Raw genomic sequence first — 15,506 nt, forward strand, 5'->3', positions numbered from 1 at the left:
AGGAAACGGAACTCCTACGGTCGAAACGGGGGTCCTGTTGATCGGGAGGGGTGTGGCGTACCGCAAAACGGACGAAACGGACCTCCTACGGTCGAAACGGGGGTCCTGTTCATCGGGAGGGGTGTGGCGTACCGCAAAACGGGACTATACGGGATACTGTTCATCTCCACCGTCGACCTCCTCCAGCCTCCATGGGGGGTGTGGCGTACCGCAAAACGGGACTATACGGGATACTGTTCATCTCCACCGTCGACCTCCTCCAGCCTCCATGGGCTCCTGTTCATCCAGCCTCCACCGCGCGCTACTCCACCGGCTGCTGTTCAACCACCCCTCCATCGTCTACTGTTCATCCAGCCCTCCACACCACGGGGTCCTGTTCAACCACCCCTCCACCGTCTACTATTCATCCAGCCCTCCACACCACGGGGTCCTGTTCAACCACCCCTCCACGGGCACCCGTCCACCATCTACTGTTCATCCAGCCCTCCTCCACACCACATGGTCCTGTTCATCCAGAGGCAACGCCACCGCTCAATGTTCATCCACCCCCCCCCCCGCAACGCTCACTATTCATCCCAGAGGCAGCATCGATCGGCTTGAGTTAGCAGCAGTAGCGAAGGAATCGCTCGATCGGGTTCATTTAACAGCCGTCGATCGATCGCTCGGGTTCAGTACGCGTAGCCTGCAGTGCAATCGCTCGGGTTCAGTTAGAGCCCAATGCCTCGCTCGGGTTCAGTTAGAGCCAACGCCTCGCACACACGCGCGTATGTGTACGAGAGAAACGCTCATCGCTTGGCCCCCGACCTCCCACCGTAACTGGGAACTCCCCGAAATTTTCCTCGCCCTCGCTTCTACACGGTTTTTTTCGTCATGGACGGCCCAAAGAATGTCATGCAGCTGCGTCTCCGGCCCGCCCAGGACGAAAAGCCCATTTTCTGTCATGATTTTTTGTCATAGAAGTAGGAGCCCACCACATCTATGATGATACCGGGTTTTTTCACAATTATCGTCATAGAAGTGTCATATGTATGACAGAAAAAAATTTCATTCGGCCCAAAATGTCACGGATGTGTCTTTTTTTGTAGTGTTTATCCTGGATATGTTCAACACAACAATGAAGAAGAAAAAGCAGACAAAGACTATATCCCTGCAGAATTTTCAGATACAGATGCTGATGAGATGCAAGAGGATCATGAAATGGGAGCTTTTGAAGATGCGGATGAGGACAGACCTGTCATGATGTATGACAGGGAAAATCCATCTATTGAGGAAGGTGTGGTCTTCCCTTCTACAGTTGATTGCAGAAATGCAGTTGCAACCTACTCAATCAAAGCTGAAACTGAGTTCTCTATTATGAAAAGTGACCCAACTAGGTTTACTGTCAAATGTTCTTATGACAGGTGTAAATGGAGGCTACATGCCTCTTCAATGAGGAGGAGCACACTGTTTCAGGTATTAAATGTTGTGATCTCTGAAATGTGTTATATTTTCTGCACTCACTGATGTTATATGTACTTACTGTTTGTTGTTCTATTTTGTTTCAGATTAAAGTGAACCAACACCAGCATACTTGTCCTAGTGTCAACAGATCTCAGAGATTGAGAGCTGCAAAAAGAAGGTGGATTGCAGATGCTTCTATGCCCTGGATCAGACAAAATCCATCTATTGGTCTTAAGGAAATTCAGATGAAGTTGTTAGAGAAGTATGGTGTGGATGTGCCATATGGCAGGTGCTACAATGGCAAACAGATGGCACTGGAGAAAATATATGACAAGTACAGTGATAGTTTCCAACTTCTTTACTCTTTCAAAGCTGAAGTGGAGAGGATATCACCAGGCAGTCTTGTAGAAATTGACAGACACACAGTTGAGTATCAGATTAAAGGCAAGAAGTATTACAAGGAGTGTTTTAGAAGAGGGTTAATTTGCTTCAAAGCTTGTCAGAAGGGTTTTCTGGAGGGGTGCAGGCCTACCTAGCTATAGATGCTACATCATTGAATGGTAGGTTTAGAGGGCAGCTTGTAGCAGCTTGTGCACTGGATGGACACAACTGGTTGTTTCCAGTTGCTTATGGTGTTCTAGAAGTGGAGTCTACTGAGAGTTCGACATGGGTTTTCTCAAACCTGAAGAAAATGGTAGGTCATCTAGAAGGTTTAGTGATACATACTGATGCTTGCAAGGGATTGGAAACTGCTGTTGATGATGTGTACCCAGGAGTGGAACATAGAAAGTGTATGAGACACTTGGCTCAGAATTTCAGTAAGAAATTTAAGGGAAAGTTCTTTGATGATAACTTATGGCCTTGTTCACTAACCTACAGTATCAAGAAGCATAATTATCATCTGAACCAGCTCAAAAGCAAACCCAAAGTTAAGGAATTTCTAGAGGAGCACCACACAAAAATTTGGGCAAGAGCAGAGTTCAATGAGATGTGCAAGGTTGACTATGTGAACAACAACCTTGCTGAATCATTCAACTCAAGAATCAGGAAATACAAGAGTCTTCACATAGTTGACTTGCTAGACAAGATTAGGCAATACATCATGGAGAAATTTGACTTAAGAAACAGAATTGCCACTGACCATTTCATTGGGCACTACATCAGACCAGCAATGATGATGGTTTTGATGGAGAAGACAAAAGGTTTGGAGATGAGTATAGTTAGGAGAAGCCCAACAGAGGCTGAGGTGACTACTACTGATAGAGAGAAAAGAGAATGGAGGTACCCTATTGACATAGAGAAGTGGTCTTGCAGTTGTAGGCAGTGGCAGATCACTGGTAAACCCTACATCCATGCCCTTTTTTCATCACTGCTCTAAGAGGTGAAGCTAGCGGAATAGATCAGTATGTCCACAAATATTACTCAGTTGAGATTTTTAGAGCAACTTATTCTGACAATCTACCAGCTCAAGAAGGCAAACAACAGTGGGACTGTGTAGATCCATGATTCAAGCTGTGTGCTCCTGTTCAGAACAGACCACCAGGCAGACCAAGAAAGCAGAGGATAAGATCTACCAGTGAAGGAAAGGGCCTTGGTCCTAGGAAGTATAAGTGCAAGACATGTGGAAGATGTGGACACAAAACCTAAGGCTGCAAAGAATCTGTTCGATCCAGCCTTTGGAGAAGAAGAACATTGGGGAGCAGATAATGCAGATGATCATCCAACAGCTAATGAGCCAGCAGAAGCAGAAGTAGAAGATGAGGAGGAGGATGAAGAGCCATATGTTGATGTTCTTCAGCAGCAGATGCCACCACCAAAGGAAACCTCACATGAGGCATCTACACAAGCTAGTGTAGTGAGGTGTGTGCCAGCAACTTGTTTCAGTTTTATATTGAACTTGTTTCAGTTTTCATTAGTTCATATCTTAAAAATTGTGTTATGTTTGAACTTGTTTTAGTCCTAGAAAGAATTATAAAAGAGGAGCAGAGAGGGGAGCTTCTCCAAGGTGTTGCAAGCAGAAGAAAAATGGACCAACAACTACATTTTGCTCAGTTACTGGAAGCAGTGTTGACAGCAAGGGTGTCGCTCCAGCCAAAAAAGCAGCAACATCAGTTGAAGCTCCACCCAATGCCCCAATCCAGCAAAGAACACTAGAAACAAGGCAAAGCTGGCTCCAAACCCAGCCAAGAACACCAGGAGCAACAAACTTCACTTTTAGTCATGTTACTTCAGTTTTATGTTTGAAACTGTTATGCACTTGATGTTGTTACTGTGTGCACTGTGATAGCCAGTACTTTTATGTTCTTAGTGCTTTATGCACTTGATGTTGTTGTGTGTGCACTGTGATGATCGACTTCTTAATGCTTTATGCACTAGTTATGCCCAGTGTTTGGTACATGTGTGATGATCAACTTCTTATTCTTACTGCTTTGTGCTCACTGTGGTGTTTAATAAGTTGGGATTGTTGTTGATCTACTTTGGCATGGTTGTGTCATCGACGTCGTCGATGACAAAACCTACATCTACCTTTGCATAGTTTTGTCATCGACGTCGTCGACGACAAAACCTACATCTACCTTTGCATAGTTTTGTCATCGACGTCGTCGACGACAAAACCTACATCTACTTTGGCACACTTATGTCTACTTAGGACATTTGAACCAACATATACTTTGCATCCATCCACAACATCATCTAGTTTGCATAGACAAAATGGCACGTTCATCTTGACCACAACAATGCATCATCGTCTTCACATACATCATACTAGGTTGTACCATTTGGTCAACAAGCACAAACTGATACAACTAAAACACGAACAACATTACAACACAAATTCCTACAAACAACAATGCTAAAAGAAGCATCATCTCATCTCTTCCTCTCAGCTTCTTCTTCAAAACATGATTCTTTCTTGACAGCTCCATGTTTTCCTTCTTCAACTTGTGACTTTTGATCCAGCTCTGTTCTACCTCTGCGTGCAGGTCTTCAAAAGCTAGGGAAACACGCAATGGAGGAGGAGGATCAACCCACACCACCCACTGACATTCCTGTGGTAACTGATTGCACATCACATTAACCAAAAAATAGATTTTTCAAAAAAAAGAACTAAAACATGCTCAAATTCACAATCTCTTACGTCTAAAGGACACCCTAAAAACCGGCGGCCAGTGCTTGCCCTCCCCAGGAGACACGGCGGGCTGGAACAAGGCCGTGACCAGGGCAACGATGCTTTGAATGATACTCCAATCCACAGTAGGTGTCATCGGGAAGATAGAACTCGGAGACGAGCTGCACAATCCTGACCCCATCAACCTAAACCAAATGGAAGGGAAGGAAGGTCAAAATTTCCCCCAAATATAATAAACCCAAGAACGAATTGGGGGTGGAGGAGACGCACAAGCTCATGTTCACTTACCTCACCGGCCGCCTGCGAGTAGTTGGACGAGCCCGAGCTCGTCGTGCTGCGCCGCTCCATCTTCTTCCTCGTCAGGCCTCGCGTCGTCGGCTCCGCTCCTCTGTTTTGCTCAGCGCGAGCTCACTAAGGACGAAAGGGTACTAAGTGTAGCACCGACAGGGGCAAAAATGTCCAAAATCTAGCGCCGCTTACGGTCAAACGGCGCTGACTGGACGGAGCCGTGCTGGAAGGGCAAAAGCACAAGACAAGCAAACTGAGTTGGGCAAGACCGCGTGTTTTTCAAAAGTAGGGGCAATCCTGACGAGTGGTACCCAACTAAGGGTATAAAATCGATTATCCCTGAGAAATTTGTATATTAATCTTCTGCAAAAAGAATCAGGGCAAAAGCACGTTTCTGTGATTTATGAAACTTATTTTCGTGAGTGCATAAGTTTCTATTTTTTAGCAAGATCAAACAACTATTACCCAAGAAGTTCCTAAAGGCTTTACTTGGCACAAACACTAATTAAAACACAAAAAACACAATCATAATAGTAGCATAATTGTGCAAACACTCAAGAACAGAAAGCAAAAAAACAAAAAAATTATTCATTGGGTTGCCTCCCAACAAGCGCTATTGTTTCACGCCCTTAGCTAGGCATAGTTTTATTGATGCTCACATGAAAGATAATAATTGAAACGCAAAGAGAGCATCATAAAACATGTGAAAAACACATTTAAGTCTAGCATACTTCCTATGCATAGGAATTTTATAAGCAAACAAATTATCAAGACAAGAAACATCTAACATATGCAAAGAAGAGGAATAAAACATTGACGATCTCAACATAACGAGAGGTAATTTACTAACATGAAAATTTCTACAACCATATTTTCCTCTCTCATAATAATTGCATGTAGGATCATAATCAAATTCAACAATATAACTATCACATAAAATATTAACTTCATGATCCACATGCATGCAAAGTTGACACTCTTCCAAAATAGTGGGATTATCATCAAATAAAGTCATGACCTCTCCAAGCTCACTTTTATCAAAAATTTCATAAGATTGAACACTCTCCAAATAAGTGGGATTATTTTGATCTAAAGTTGACACTCCTCCGAACCCACTTTCAATATTATTGCAAACATATTCATCATGAGGCTTAAATAAACTATCAAGATCGTAAGAATCATTATCACCCCAATCATGATTATTGCAATAAGTAGTGGACATAGCAATATTAGCATCCCCAAGCTTGGGGTTTTTCATATTATTAGCACAATTGACATCAATAGAATTTATAATAACATCATTGCAATCATGATTTTCATCCAAGGAGCTATCATGAATCACTTTATAAATTCCTTCGTTTAACACTTCATCACAATTTTCAGATTCATGAATCTCAAGCAAAACTTCATAAAGATAATCTAGCGCACTCAACTTACTAGCAATTGGTTCATCATAATTTGGTCTTTTAAAAAGATTAGCAAGTGGATGAGGATCCATATCAATAGATTTTCAGCAAGCAAAGATGCAAGCCAATAAAAGGCACATGGCAACACAAGCAAACATGAGATCTGACGAGAAAACGGCGAACGAAAAAGAGGGCGAATAAAATGGAAATTGTTTGTGAAGTGTGGGAGAGGAAAACAAGAGGCAAATGAAAAATAATGTAAAATGTGAGGAGATGAGATTTGTGATTAGGAACCTGGTATATGTTGAAGATCCTCCCCGGCAACAGCGCCAGAAATTCCTTTTGATGCGGCTTGAAGCTACGTCGGTATTTCGCCAAAGAGGAAGGGATGATGCAGCACAACGGCAGTAGGTATTTCCCTCAGTTATGAGACCAAGGTTTTCGAACTAGTAGGAGAACCAAGAAACACAACATAAACAGCCCCTGCACACAAATAACAAATACTCGCAACCTGACATGTAAAAGGGGTTGTCAATCCCTTTCGGGTAGCGGCGCTCCAAGATAGGCAAACAGACGTGAAATAAATTGTAATAGATTGATAGATCGAACGCCAAATAAAATAAATGAGAATAAATTGCAGCAAGGTATTTTTGTATTTTTGGTTTAATAGATCTAAAAATAAAAGCAAAGGAAAAGTAGATCGCAAAGGCAAATATATGAGAAAGAGACCCGGGGGCCGTAGGTTTCACTAGTGGCTTCTCTCGAGAAAAATAGCAAACGGTGGGTGAACAAATTATTGCTGGGCAATTGATAGAACTTCAAATAATCATGACGATATCCAGGAAATGATCATTATATAGGCATCGCGTCCAAGATTAGTAGACCAACTGCTGCCTGCATCTATTACTATTACTCCACACATCACCGCTATCCAGCATGCATCTAATGTATTAAGTTCATGGAAAAACGGAGTAATGCAATAAGAACGATGACATGATGTAGACAGGATCTATCTATGTAGAGATAGACCCCATCGTTTTATCCTTAGTAGCAACGATACATACATGTCAGTTCCCCTTCTGTCATTGGGATCAAGCACGGTAAGATCGAACCCACTACAAAGCACCTCTTCCAATTGCAAGATAAATAGATCAAGTTGGCCAAACAAAACCCAAATATCGGAGAAGAAATACGAGGCTATAAGAGATCATGCATAAAAGATATCAAAGAAACTCAAATACATTCATGGATATAAAAAGATATAACTGATCATAAACTCAAAGCTCATCAGATCCCAACAAACACACCGTAGAAAGAGTTACATCATATGGATCTCCAAGAGACCATTGTATTGAGAATTCAGCGAGAGAGAGGAAGCCATCTAGCTACTAACTATGGACCGAAGGTCTACAAACAACTACTCACGCACCATCGGAGAGGCACAAATGGAGGTGGTGAACCCCATCCGAGATAGTGTCCAGATTGGATCTTGTTGAGGATATAGACCTTAGAGTCACCCGCCAGGAGGGGCCGGGTTACTCATATGGTCATTGCCAGAAGCCCGGCGCCAAGCCTAAAGTCGGTGGGCCAAAGATGGGCTTAATACCCGGATATGGCCGAAGGCCCGTAGTTACAATCATTATCATGTGGTGTAAGGCAAGAATAGTTGAGAGTCCGAGCCGGACACTCTTATGAGCCGGTCGGGACTCTGAGAGCTGCTGGGCGTCAGCCTCCCTATATAAAGGGACAACCCGGCAGCGGTTTACGGATAAGCAGGATCTCATCGAGAGCCAGGCATAGCAGTTTAGCTCCCTGGTCATCGAAACCCTAATCAATACCACCTCAACTGGACGTAGGCTTTTACCTTCACCGTAAGGGGCCGAACCAGTATAAACCCTCGTGTTCCTTGTCCCGCTTAACCCCTTCAAGCTTCCTAGCTGCGATGGCTCCACGACTAAGTCCTAGCTCAAGGACATCTGCCGTGACAATTCCACGACAGTTGGCGCCCACCGTGGGGCCAGCGCACGGTGGATTTGAGTTCTTGAAGGGCAGCTTCGAAGGGCTCAAGGGATACACTGTGGGCTGGATGACCAAGAGTCGTCGCGGCAAGCTCTACATCGATGATGCAAACTGGGGCCCCGACGCCGGCTCAATTGAGTACGGGCACCGGGTCCCCTTCGGCGGAATTCATGTTTTCATTGGCAGGATTGGTGAGCCGGGCCCTGAGCCGGATCTCTGCGCCGATCTCATCGAGACGGCTCAGCGTGCACGACCCGCCCGGGCCCGGCCTGCCTTAAGGCATGCTTTTGTGGGATGTATCCATGGAGGGCCCTCTGATCGATCTGGATCTGGTGATGAGGCGGCCGCCGGCTCTGATGGCGAGTCGTCCACTGATGAGTCAAACTCGTTGTATCAACTTCAAGATGGCAGGCTCATGGGTTGTTCCGATGGTGACAGTATTCTGAACCCGTTTGAGCCGCCAAGTCGGGTTGGAGTCTTTATGGCCGGTGCACAGCCTGTTCAGAACCCTGCTGCTGGAGCGGGAAACCCGGTGCCCTCGCCGGCTCAGGTGCTAATGGATCTCACGGACAAGATGACGGCCCTGTTAACCGCCACGGTTGACCCGGCGAATCAAGCTCAGCATGATGCGGAGGTGGCGCAGTTAAAATTGGATCTAGTGAAAGCTAAGGAGGATCTGGCAGCAGAAGGGATCAGGATGGCTGCGGAAAGGGCGGCTCTCGACGCCCAAACCCAGTTGATTCAAGCGCAGTCCTTCCGGCTCACGATGTATCAGAACGCGTCCAATGAAGTCATGAGAAGGAGGCATCAAAAGGCCCAATCTCGACTCCCTCCGGTTTACGATCCGCGCAACCTCTTCAACACGCCAGGTGCAGGGTCTAGTAACCCGCCAGGGGTCATTGTGCCCGGGTCTGGGGTCCCTATTCAGCCACAGGTGATGGGGCCTCCCCAGGTGCCCCCTACCCCGCCTCAGTACGTGCCAATACCCCCGGGTCATTATAATAACCCGCTGGAGAACATGGTCGCCGCAGCAGCACGGCTGGCGGCTCTCCCAGTTGACGGCGACTCTCCGACGGCTATCGAAACCCGCCGAGTCAGGGAACTCCTTCAGACAGCACTGGCGCAGCAAGAGGCGTACTCCTACAGCCGGGACAGGATCCACTCAACCCCTCGTCCGGGCCGGAGCCCAAGTTACAGCAGGCACATGGTCTCAGCGACCGGCTCAAGTAACATCCGACGCCATGACCCGCCCCCTGGCCATGGCCCGGTTCATAACGGAGTCTTTCACGCAGCAGACCAAGACAAAGCGCGGCAAGAGGCGGAGCAGGCGCCTCAGTTGACGGCTTACCAGACTCCCCCGGTTTATCCGACGACTTCCGTCGATGTGGGTATCCCTACCAGGACTGGGGGTGTCCCTTGTTTAGTGCCGGCTATCCGCAATGAACGTCTGTCCAAGGACTTCAAAGGCCCTAGGAAGGTGCCTAATTACATGGCAGACTTGCAACCCGCAGCCTGGATCGAGAGTTATGAGATGGCTATGGAACTGCTGGAGGTCAGTGAAGCGGCCATGGCTAAGTACTTCACCATGATGTTAGATGGGACTGCCCGCACTTGGTTGAAAGGGCTACCACCGAATTCCATTGGGTCTTGGGCTGAGCTGAAGGCCCGGTTCATCCAAAACTTCAAGGATACCTGTAGGCAGTCTATGTCAATTGTGGATTTGACTAACTGCAAGCAGCAGGAGGGTGAGTCTATGACACATTGGGTTCGCCGGGTTAAGGAGATAATACATTCCTCGGATAAGATGGACGCCGGCTCTGCAGTCTTAATGTTGGAGCAGAATTGTCGTTCTGTGCCCCTGAAGATGAAACTTGGGCGGCTTAAGCGCGACTACAATGATATGGGTACACTGATGGCGGCTCTTGTCAAGTACGCCGATTCTGATGGTACCAAGGACCCCGCTTCAGATAATGAAAGGACAGGGAAGGGAAAGAAGCACGGCAATGGCAAGGGTCCTCAGCATAACCCGGGAAACCAAGGAGGAGGCAAGCGCAAGTCCGATGGCAGCCTAGAGTTTGTAGCCAACGCCAGCTCACAAGGTAATAACCAGCGACGCAAAGGGAGGCCCCCTCCCCGAGGCGGCGGGTCAGGCCCGACGCTGGAGCAACTGTTGAATGAGCCTTGTCCAAGGCATGGCTCCAGAGAGAAGCCAGCAACTCATCTATGGAAGGATTGTGCAATCATGAAGGCCTTTAAGAATTACAATGGCCCGGGCGGCGGCTCAGGCGCCGGCGGCTTTCATGGCCCGGGCGGCGGCTCAAATTCTAACCCTCAGAACGGTCAAGGGGGCTTTAATTAGCAGTCTGGCCAGGGTCATCAACAGCAGCAGGGAGGTTATCAGACCAATCCAAAGCAGCTTAGCGGTGGGCAGTATCATGTGTTTACCACCAGTCTGTGTAAGCGAGATCAGAAGCTTCATAAGAGGGTTGTGAACGCTGTTGAGCCGGCGGTTCCACGCTACTTGCGGTGGTCTGAGCAGCCTATAGTGCGAAGTAGGGAGGATCACCCTCCCGGGGTGGATAATCCGGGTCACTTGGCCCTGGTGGTGGCTCCTCAGGTGGGAGGATATAAGTTCACTAAGGTACTCATGGATGGAGGCAGCAGCATCAACATCCTCTATTATGAGAAAGCACTATTTTCCACGGTGTGGTGCCTGGTAAGTCGGCTTACCCAGTCGGCAAGATCGAGTTGGAAGTGGCCTTTGGAGATGAGAACAACTACAGGGTGGAAAAATTGACCTTTGAGGTGGTCAAGATAAGAAGTCCGTACCATGCCATATTTGGGTGGCCGGCTTACGCCAAGTTCATGGCACGGCCGTGTTACGTATATTTACAGCTCAAGATGCCGGGTCATAATGGGACCATTACGGTTCACGGCAGCCGGAAGGTGGCCTTGGAATGTGAGGAAGGCGATGCAGCTTATGCAAAATCTGTTTGTGCAACAGAGGAGTTGAAGTTTTACAAAGACAACGTTGACCCAACATATATGACCTCTCTGAAAAAGCCGACTACGGAGCATGAGCTGGCAATGAAATTTAAGTCGGCTGATGAGACTAAACTTGTTGATTTCGTTCCAGGAGATTCATCCCAGCAGTTCAGCATCAGTACCAACCTGGATCCAAAATAGGAAAGCGTGCTCATCGAGTTCATCCGTGAGAATAGGGACATCTTCGCATGGAAACCTTCTGACATGCCAGGTGTACCTAGAGAACTCGCTGAGCACACTCTTAATGTTGATCCGAAATTTAAGCCGGTCAGGCAGTTCCTTCGGCGGTTCAATGAGGAGAGGCGGACAGCTATTGGTGAAGAGGTGGGCCGGCTCTTGGCGGCCGGGTTTATTGTTGAAGTCTTTCACCCAGAGTGGTTAGCTAACCCGGTGCTCGTGCTCAAGAAGAACGGCACTTGGCAGATGTGTGTGGACTATACGGACTTAAACAAGGCGTGTCCGGCTGATCCTTTTGCCCTCCCCCGTATTGATCAAATTATTGATGCTACGGTAGGTTGTGCGCGCTTAAGTTTCTTGGATGCTTATTCTGGATATCATCAGATTAAAATGGCAGTTAAGGACCAGGAGAAGACGGCGTTCATCACTCCCTTTGGAGCCTTCTGCTATGTGTCTATGCCCTTCGGGCTCAAGTGTGCACAGGCGACTTATCAGCGTTGTGTGCAGAACTGTCTTCATAACCAGATCGGGCGCAATTTTCATGCTTATGTGGACGATATTGTGGTTAAGTCCATAAAGGAGGAAACCCTGATAGACGATTTAAGGGAAACCTTTGATAATCTCCGGGTCTACAAGATGATGCTTAACCCGGCCAAGTGTGTTTTTGGTGTTCCTGCACGCAAGCTCTTGGGTTTTTTGGTTTCTGACAGAGGCATTGAAGCTAACCCGGAGAAGATCAAGGCCATCACCTCACTGGCCAAGCCGGCGTGTATAAATGACGTTCAGCGCTTGGCGGGTCACATTGCTGCTTTAAGCCGGTTTATAAGCCGTTTGGGTGAGAAGGCCATGCCATTATATCAGTTGATGAAGAAAACTGATAACTTTGTCTGGAATGATGCAGCTAATACTGCCTTTGAGGATTTGAAGAAGCAGCTGGCAGAGCCTCCAGTCCTTGCTGCTCCGGTTGATAAGGAGCCCTTATTATTGTATGTGGCGGCAAACACACGAGCCGTCAGTGTGGCCATGGTGGTGGAGCGCAAGGAGGAGGGTAAGGAGCATCCGGTTCAGCGGCCGGTTTACTATGTCAGCGAAGTGCTCATCGAGTCCAAACAGCGGTATCCACATTGGCAGAAGCTTGTTTATGATGTGTTCATGGCAAGCCGAAAACTTAAGCATTATTTCCAGGGTCATCCTATCACTATGGTCAGTTCTGCCCCTCTTGGTGATATTATTCAAAACAGAGAAGCCACGGGGAGAGTGGCGAAGTGGGCTATAGAGCTCGGACCCCATGGTCTGAAATACGTGCCACGCACTGCTGTTAAATCTCAGGCCTTGGTGGATTTCATCAATGATTGGACAGAGTCACAAGTGCCCGAGCAAAAGCCGGACAACACATATTGGACTATACACTTTGATGGGTCCAGGCAGTTGGAGGGCTCGGGAGCTGGAGTCGTGTTGGCTTCCCCTAAAGATGACAAGTTTCATTATGTGCTACAGTTGATGTTTCCTTGCACTAACAACGCGGCTGACTACGAGGCCTTGCTCCATGGTCTTCGGATGGCTAAAGAGATGAGCCTGAGCCGGGTAAGGTGCTTCGGCGACTCAGACTTGGTGGCTCAACAAGTATCAGGAAAGTGGGATTCCAAGGACCCTCTCATGGCGGCTTATCGCCGCGAAGTTGATGCCATTGCTGGGCACTTTCAGGGTTACCAAGTGGAACACATCGATCGCAGGAAGAACGAGGCGGCTGATGCTTTAAGCCGGCTAGGCTCTCAGCGAAAGCCGGTGCCGCCTAATACTTTCCTGGACGTCCTGTATAGCCCTTCTGTTAAGTTGCCTACAGAGGAAGAGTTGGCTGTCCCTGACCCGGAGGCACGACTGGTGGCGGCTCTCCATATCATACCGGACTGGACAATGCCCTATCTGGCTTACATGACCTGGGGAGAGTTGCCTGAGGATGAAATTTTGGCCAGACAAATAACCCGGCGGGCTAAGTCAATGATTGTTATCAATGGCGAGTTGCATCACCGCAGTGTTACGGGAGCGTTTCAGCGTTGTGTTTCCCCTGAGGAAGGTCAAGAGATCTTGCGTGAGATTCATGAGGGGGATTGTGGCCATCACGCCGGCTCAAAGTCTCTTGTGGCCAAGGCTTTTCGTCATGGTTTTTATTGGCTGACGGCTCATGCGGATGCGGGGGACTTGGTCAGTAAATGTGATGGTTGCCAAAGGTTCTCACGACGAGCTCATGTGCCGGCTCAAGAGCTGAGGATGATCCCAATTACTTGGCCCTTTGCAGTCTGGGGGCTTGATATGGTTGGGCCTTTTAAAAGGTCCAAGGATAAGAAGACCCACCTTTTGGTGGCGGTTGACAAATTTACGAAGTGGGTAGAAGCAGAGCCAGTTAGCAAGTGTGATGCAGCCACGGCAGTTCAGTTTATGAAAAAGGTGATCTTTCGCTTTGGCTTTCCGCACAGCATTATAACTGACAATGGCACCGATCTATCCAAAGGCGCCATGGAAGAGTTTTGTCAACGAGAGCATATCCGACTTGATGTTTCCTCAGTGGCTCATCCTCAATCCAATGGTCAAGCTGAGAGAGCTAATCAGGAGATTCTGAAGGGCATCAAGCCCCGGCTTTTGGTCCCTTTGCAACGGACGCCGGGTTGTTGGGTGGAGGAGTTGCCCTCCGTGCTATGGAGCATCAACACTACTTCGAACAGGTCTACAGGCTTTACGCCTTTCTTTAGGGTTTATGGAGCAGAAGCAGTCCTCCCCAGTGACATCCGTCATGATTCGCCTCGAGTGGCGGCTTATGTTGAGGCGGACAATGAAAAGGCGCGCCAAGATGCTCTTGACTTGTTGGACGAACAGTGTGATGTGGCCGCAGCTCGTTCAGCGATTTATCAACAAGACCTACGCCGTTATCATAGTCGACGGGTTAAATCCCGGGTCTTCCAGGGAGGCGATCTGGTGCTCCGGCTCATCCAAGATCAAACAGATGCACACAAGTTATCCCCGCCTTGGGAAGGGCCCTTTGTGGTCAGCAAGAATTTGCACAACGGGTCATATTACCTCATTGACATTCGGGAGCACAAAGATTCACGTAAGTCGGAGGAAGAAACCCGTCGGCCGTGGAACATAGCTCAGCTTCGGCCTTACTACACTTGAGCCACCGGCTCTCATGATGTACATATTTCTCTAAGCCATGTATATATTATGATAAGCAATAAAGCAGGACCTCTGTCCTTTTTCCTCCTCCAAATGTGCATGTGTGGTTTTCATTGCAAGATTACATGATAGCTTGAAGGAGGATCCGGCTTATGATCGACTTCGAATCTAGCCGTAAGCAATAAGGTCACTTGGGGGCTTCCTGTTCAAACATAGGTCGTATTCGAACCAAAGAGAACATAGCTGTCGATACCCATTTGATTGGCAAAGTGCCGAGCTCATTGGGGAGTTTTCTTTGATCATATTTGAATCTTAGTTTAACCCGTTTGGGAACCGACGTGGATCATATTCGAATCAGCGTCGTTAAACAATTCTTAAAGTCATTTGGGGGCTTCCTGTTCAAACATGGGTCGTATTCGAACCAAAGAGAACATAGCTGTCGATACCCTCTTGATTGGCATCGCCGCACCCACTGGGGGCTATATGATCGCATTCGAATCCTAGCATAACTCCTTTGGGCCGGGTCTCTGGTCGTATTCGAACCGGAAGCCCCTAAGTTCTTCTTCTTCATAGCAAATTTCTTCTGATTATTTCAAGGTGTGTGCAGCCGGGTCTCACTTTGCCGGCTTAACGTTGATTTACAGCGTTAACTATTAAGATAGGTAAATCGGAATTAAGGTACCAACCTTATTACCTGGGTTATTTAAACCGGAGGTATGCTGGCAGGCCGCTAAGTGTGTTATTACGGCTATAGTAAGGACATACTTGAGGACGTCTTTTTCGATTCATCTTCCGGGTTATATATCTAAAACCTGTGATTCTCAGTGCGGTAA

The 15,506-nt window shown here is 47.4% G+C and overlaps 1 protein-coding gene across 1 annotated transcript; it reads left to right on the top strand.

Annotated features, from left to right (window-relative positions):
- The first annotated feature begins 1,179 nt into the window (after window positions 1-1,179).
- LOC120964866 (uncharacterized) lies at window positions 1,180-4,485 on the top strand. The gene is made up of 6 exons (XM_040389865.1): window positions 1,180-1,452; window positions 1,545-1,891; window positions 2,005-2,205; window positions 2,320-2,777; window positions 3,114-3,300; window positions 4,425-4,485. Exons 1-6 carry the CDS (start codon window positions 1,180-1,182, stop codon window positions 4,483-4,485), a joined length of 1,527 nt encoding a protein of 508 aa, XP_040245799.1.
- The last annotated feature ends 11,021 nt before the right edge of the window (window positions 4,486-15,506 follow it).

The sequence above is a fragment of the Aegilops tauschii genome, chromosome 5, assembly GCF_002575655.3.
Source record: "Aegilops tauschii subsp. strangulata cultivar AL8/78 chromosome 5, Aet v6.0, whole genome shotgun sequence".
Classification (NCBI taxonomy): Eukaryota; Viridiplantae; Streptophyta; class Magnoliopsida; order Poales; family Poaceae; genus Aegilops; species Aegilops tauschii.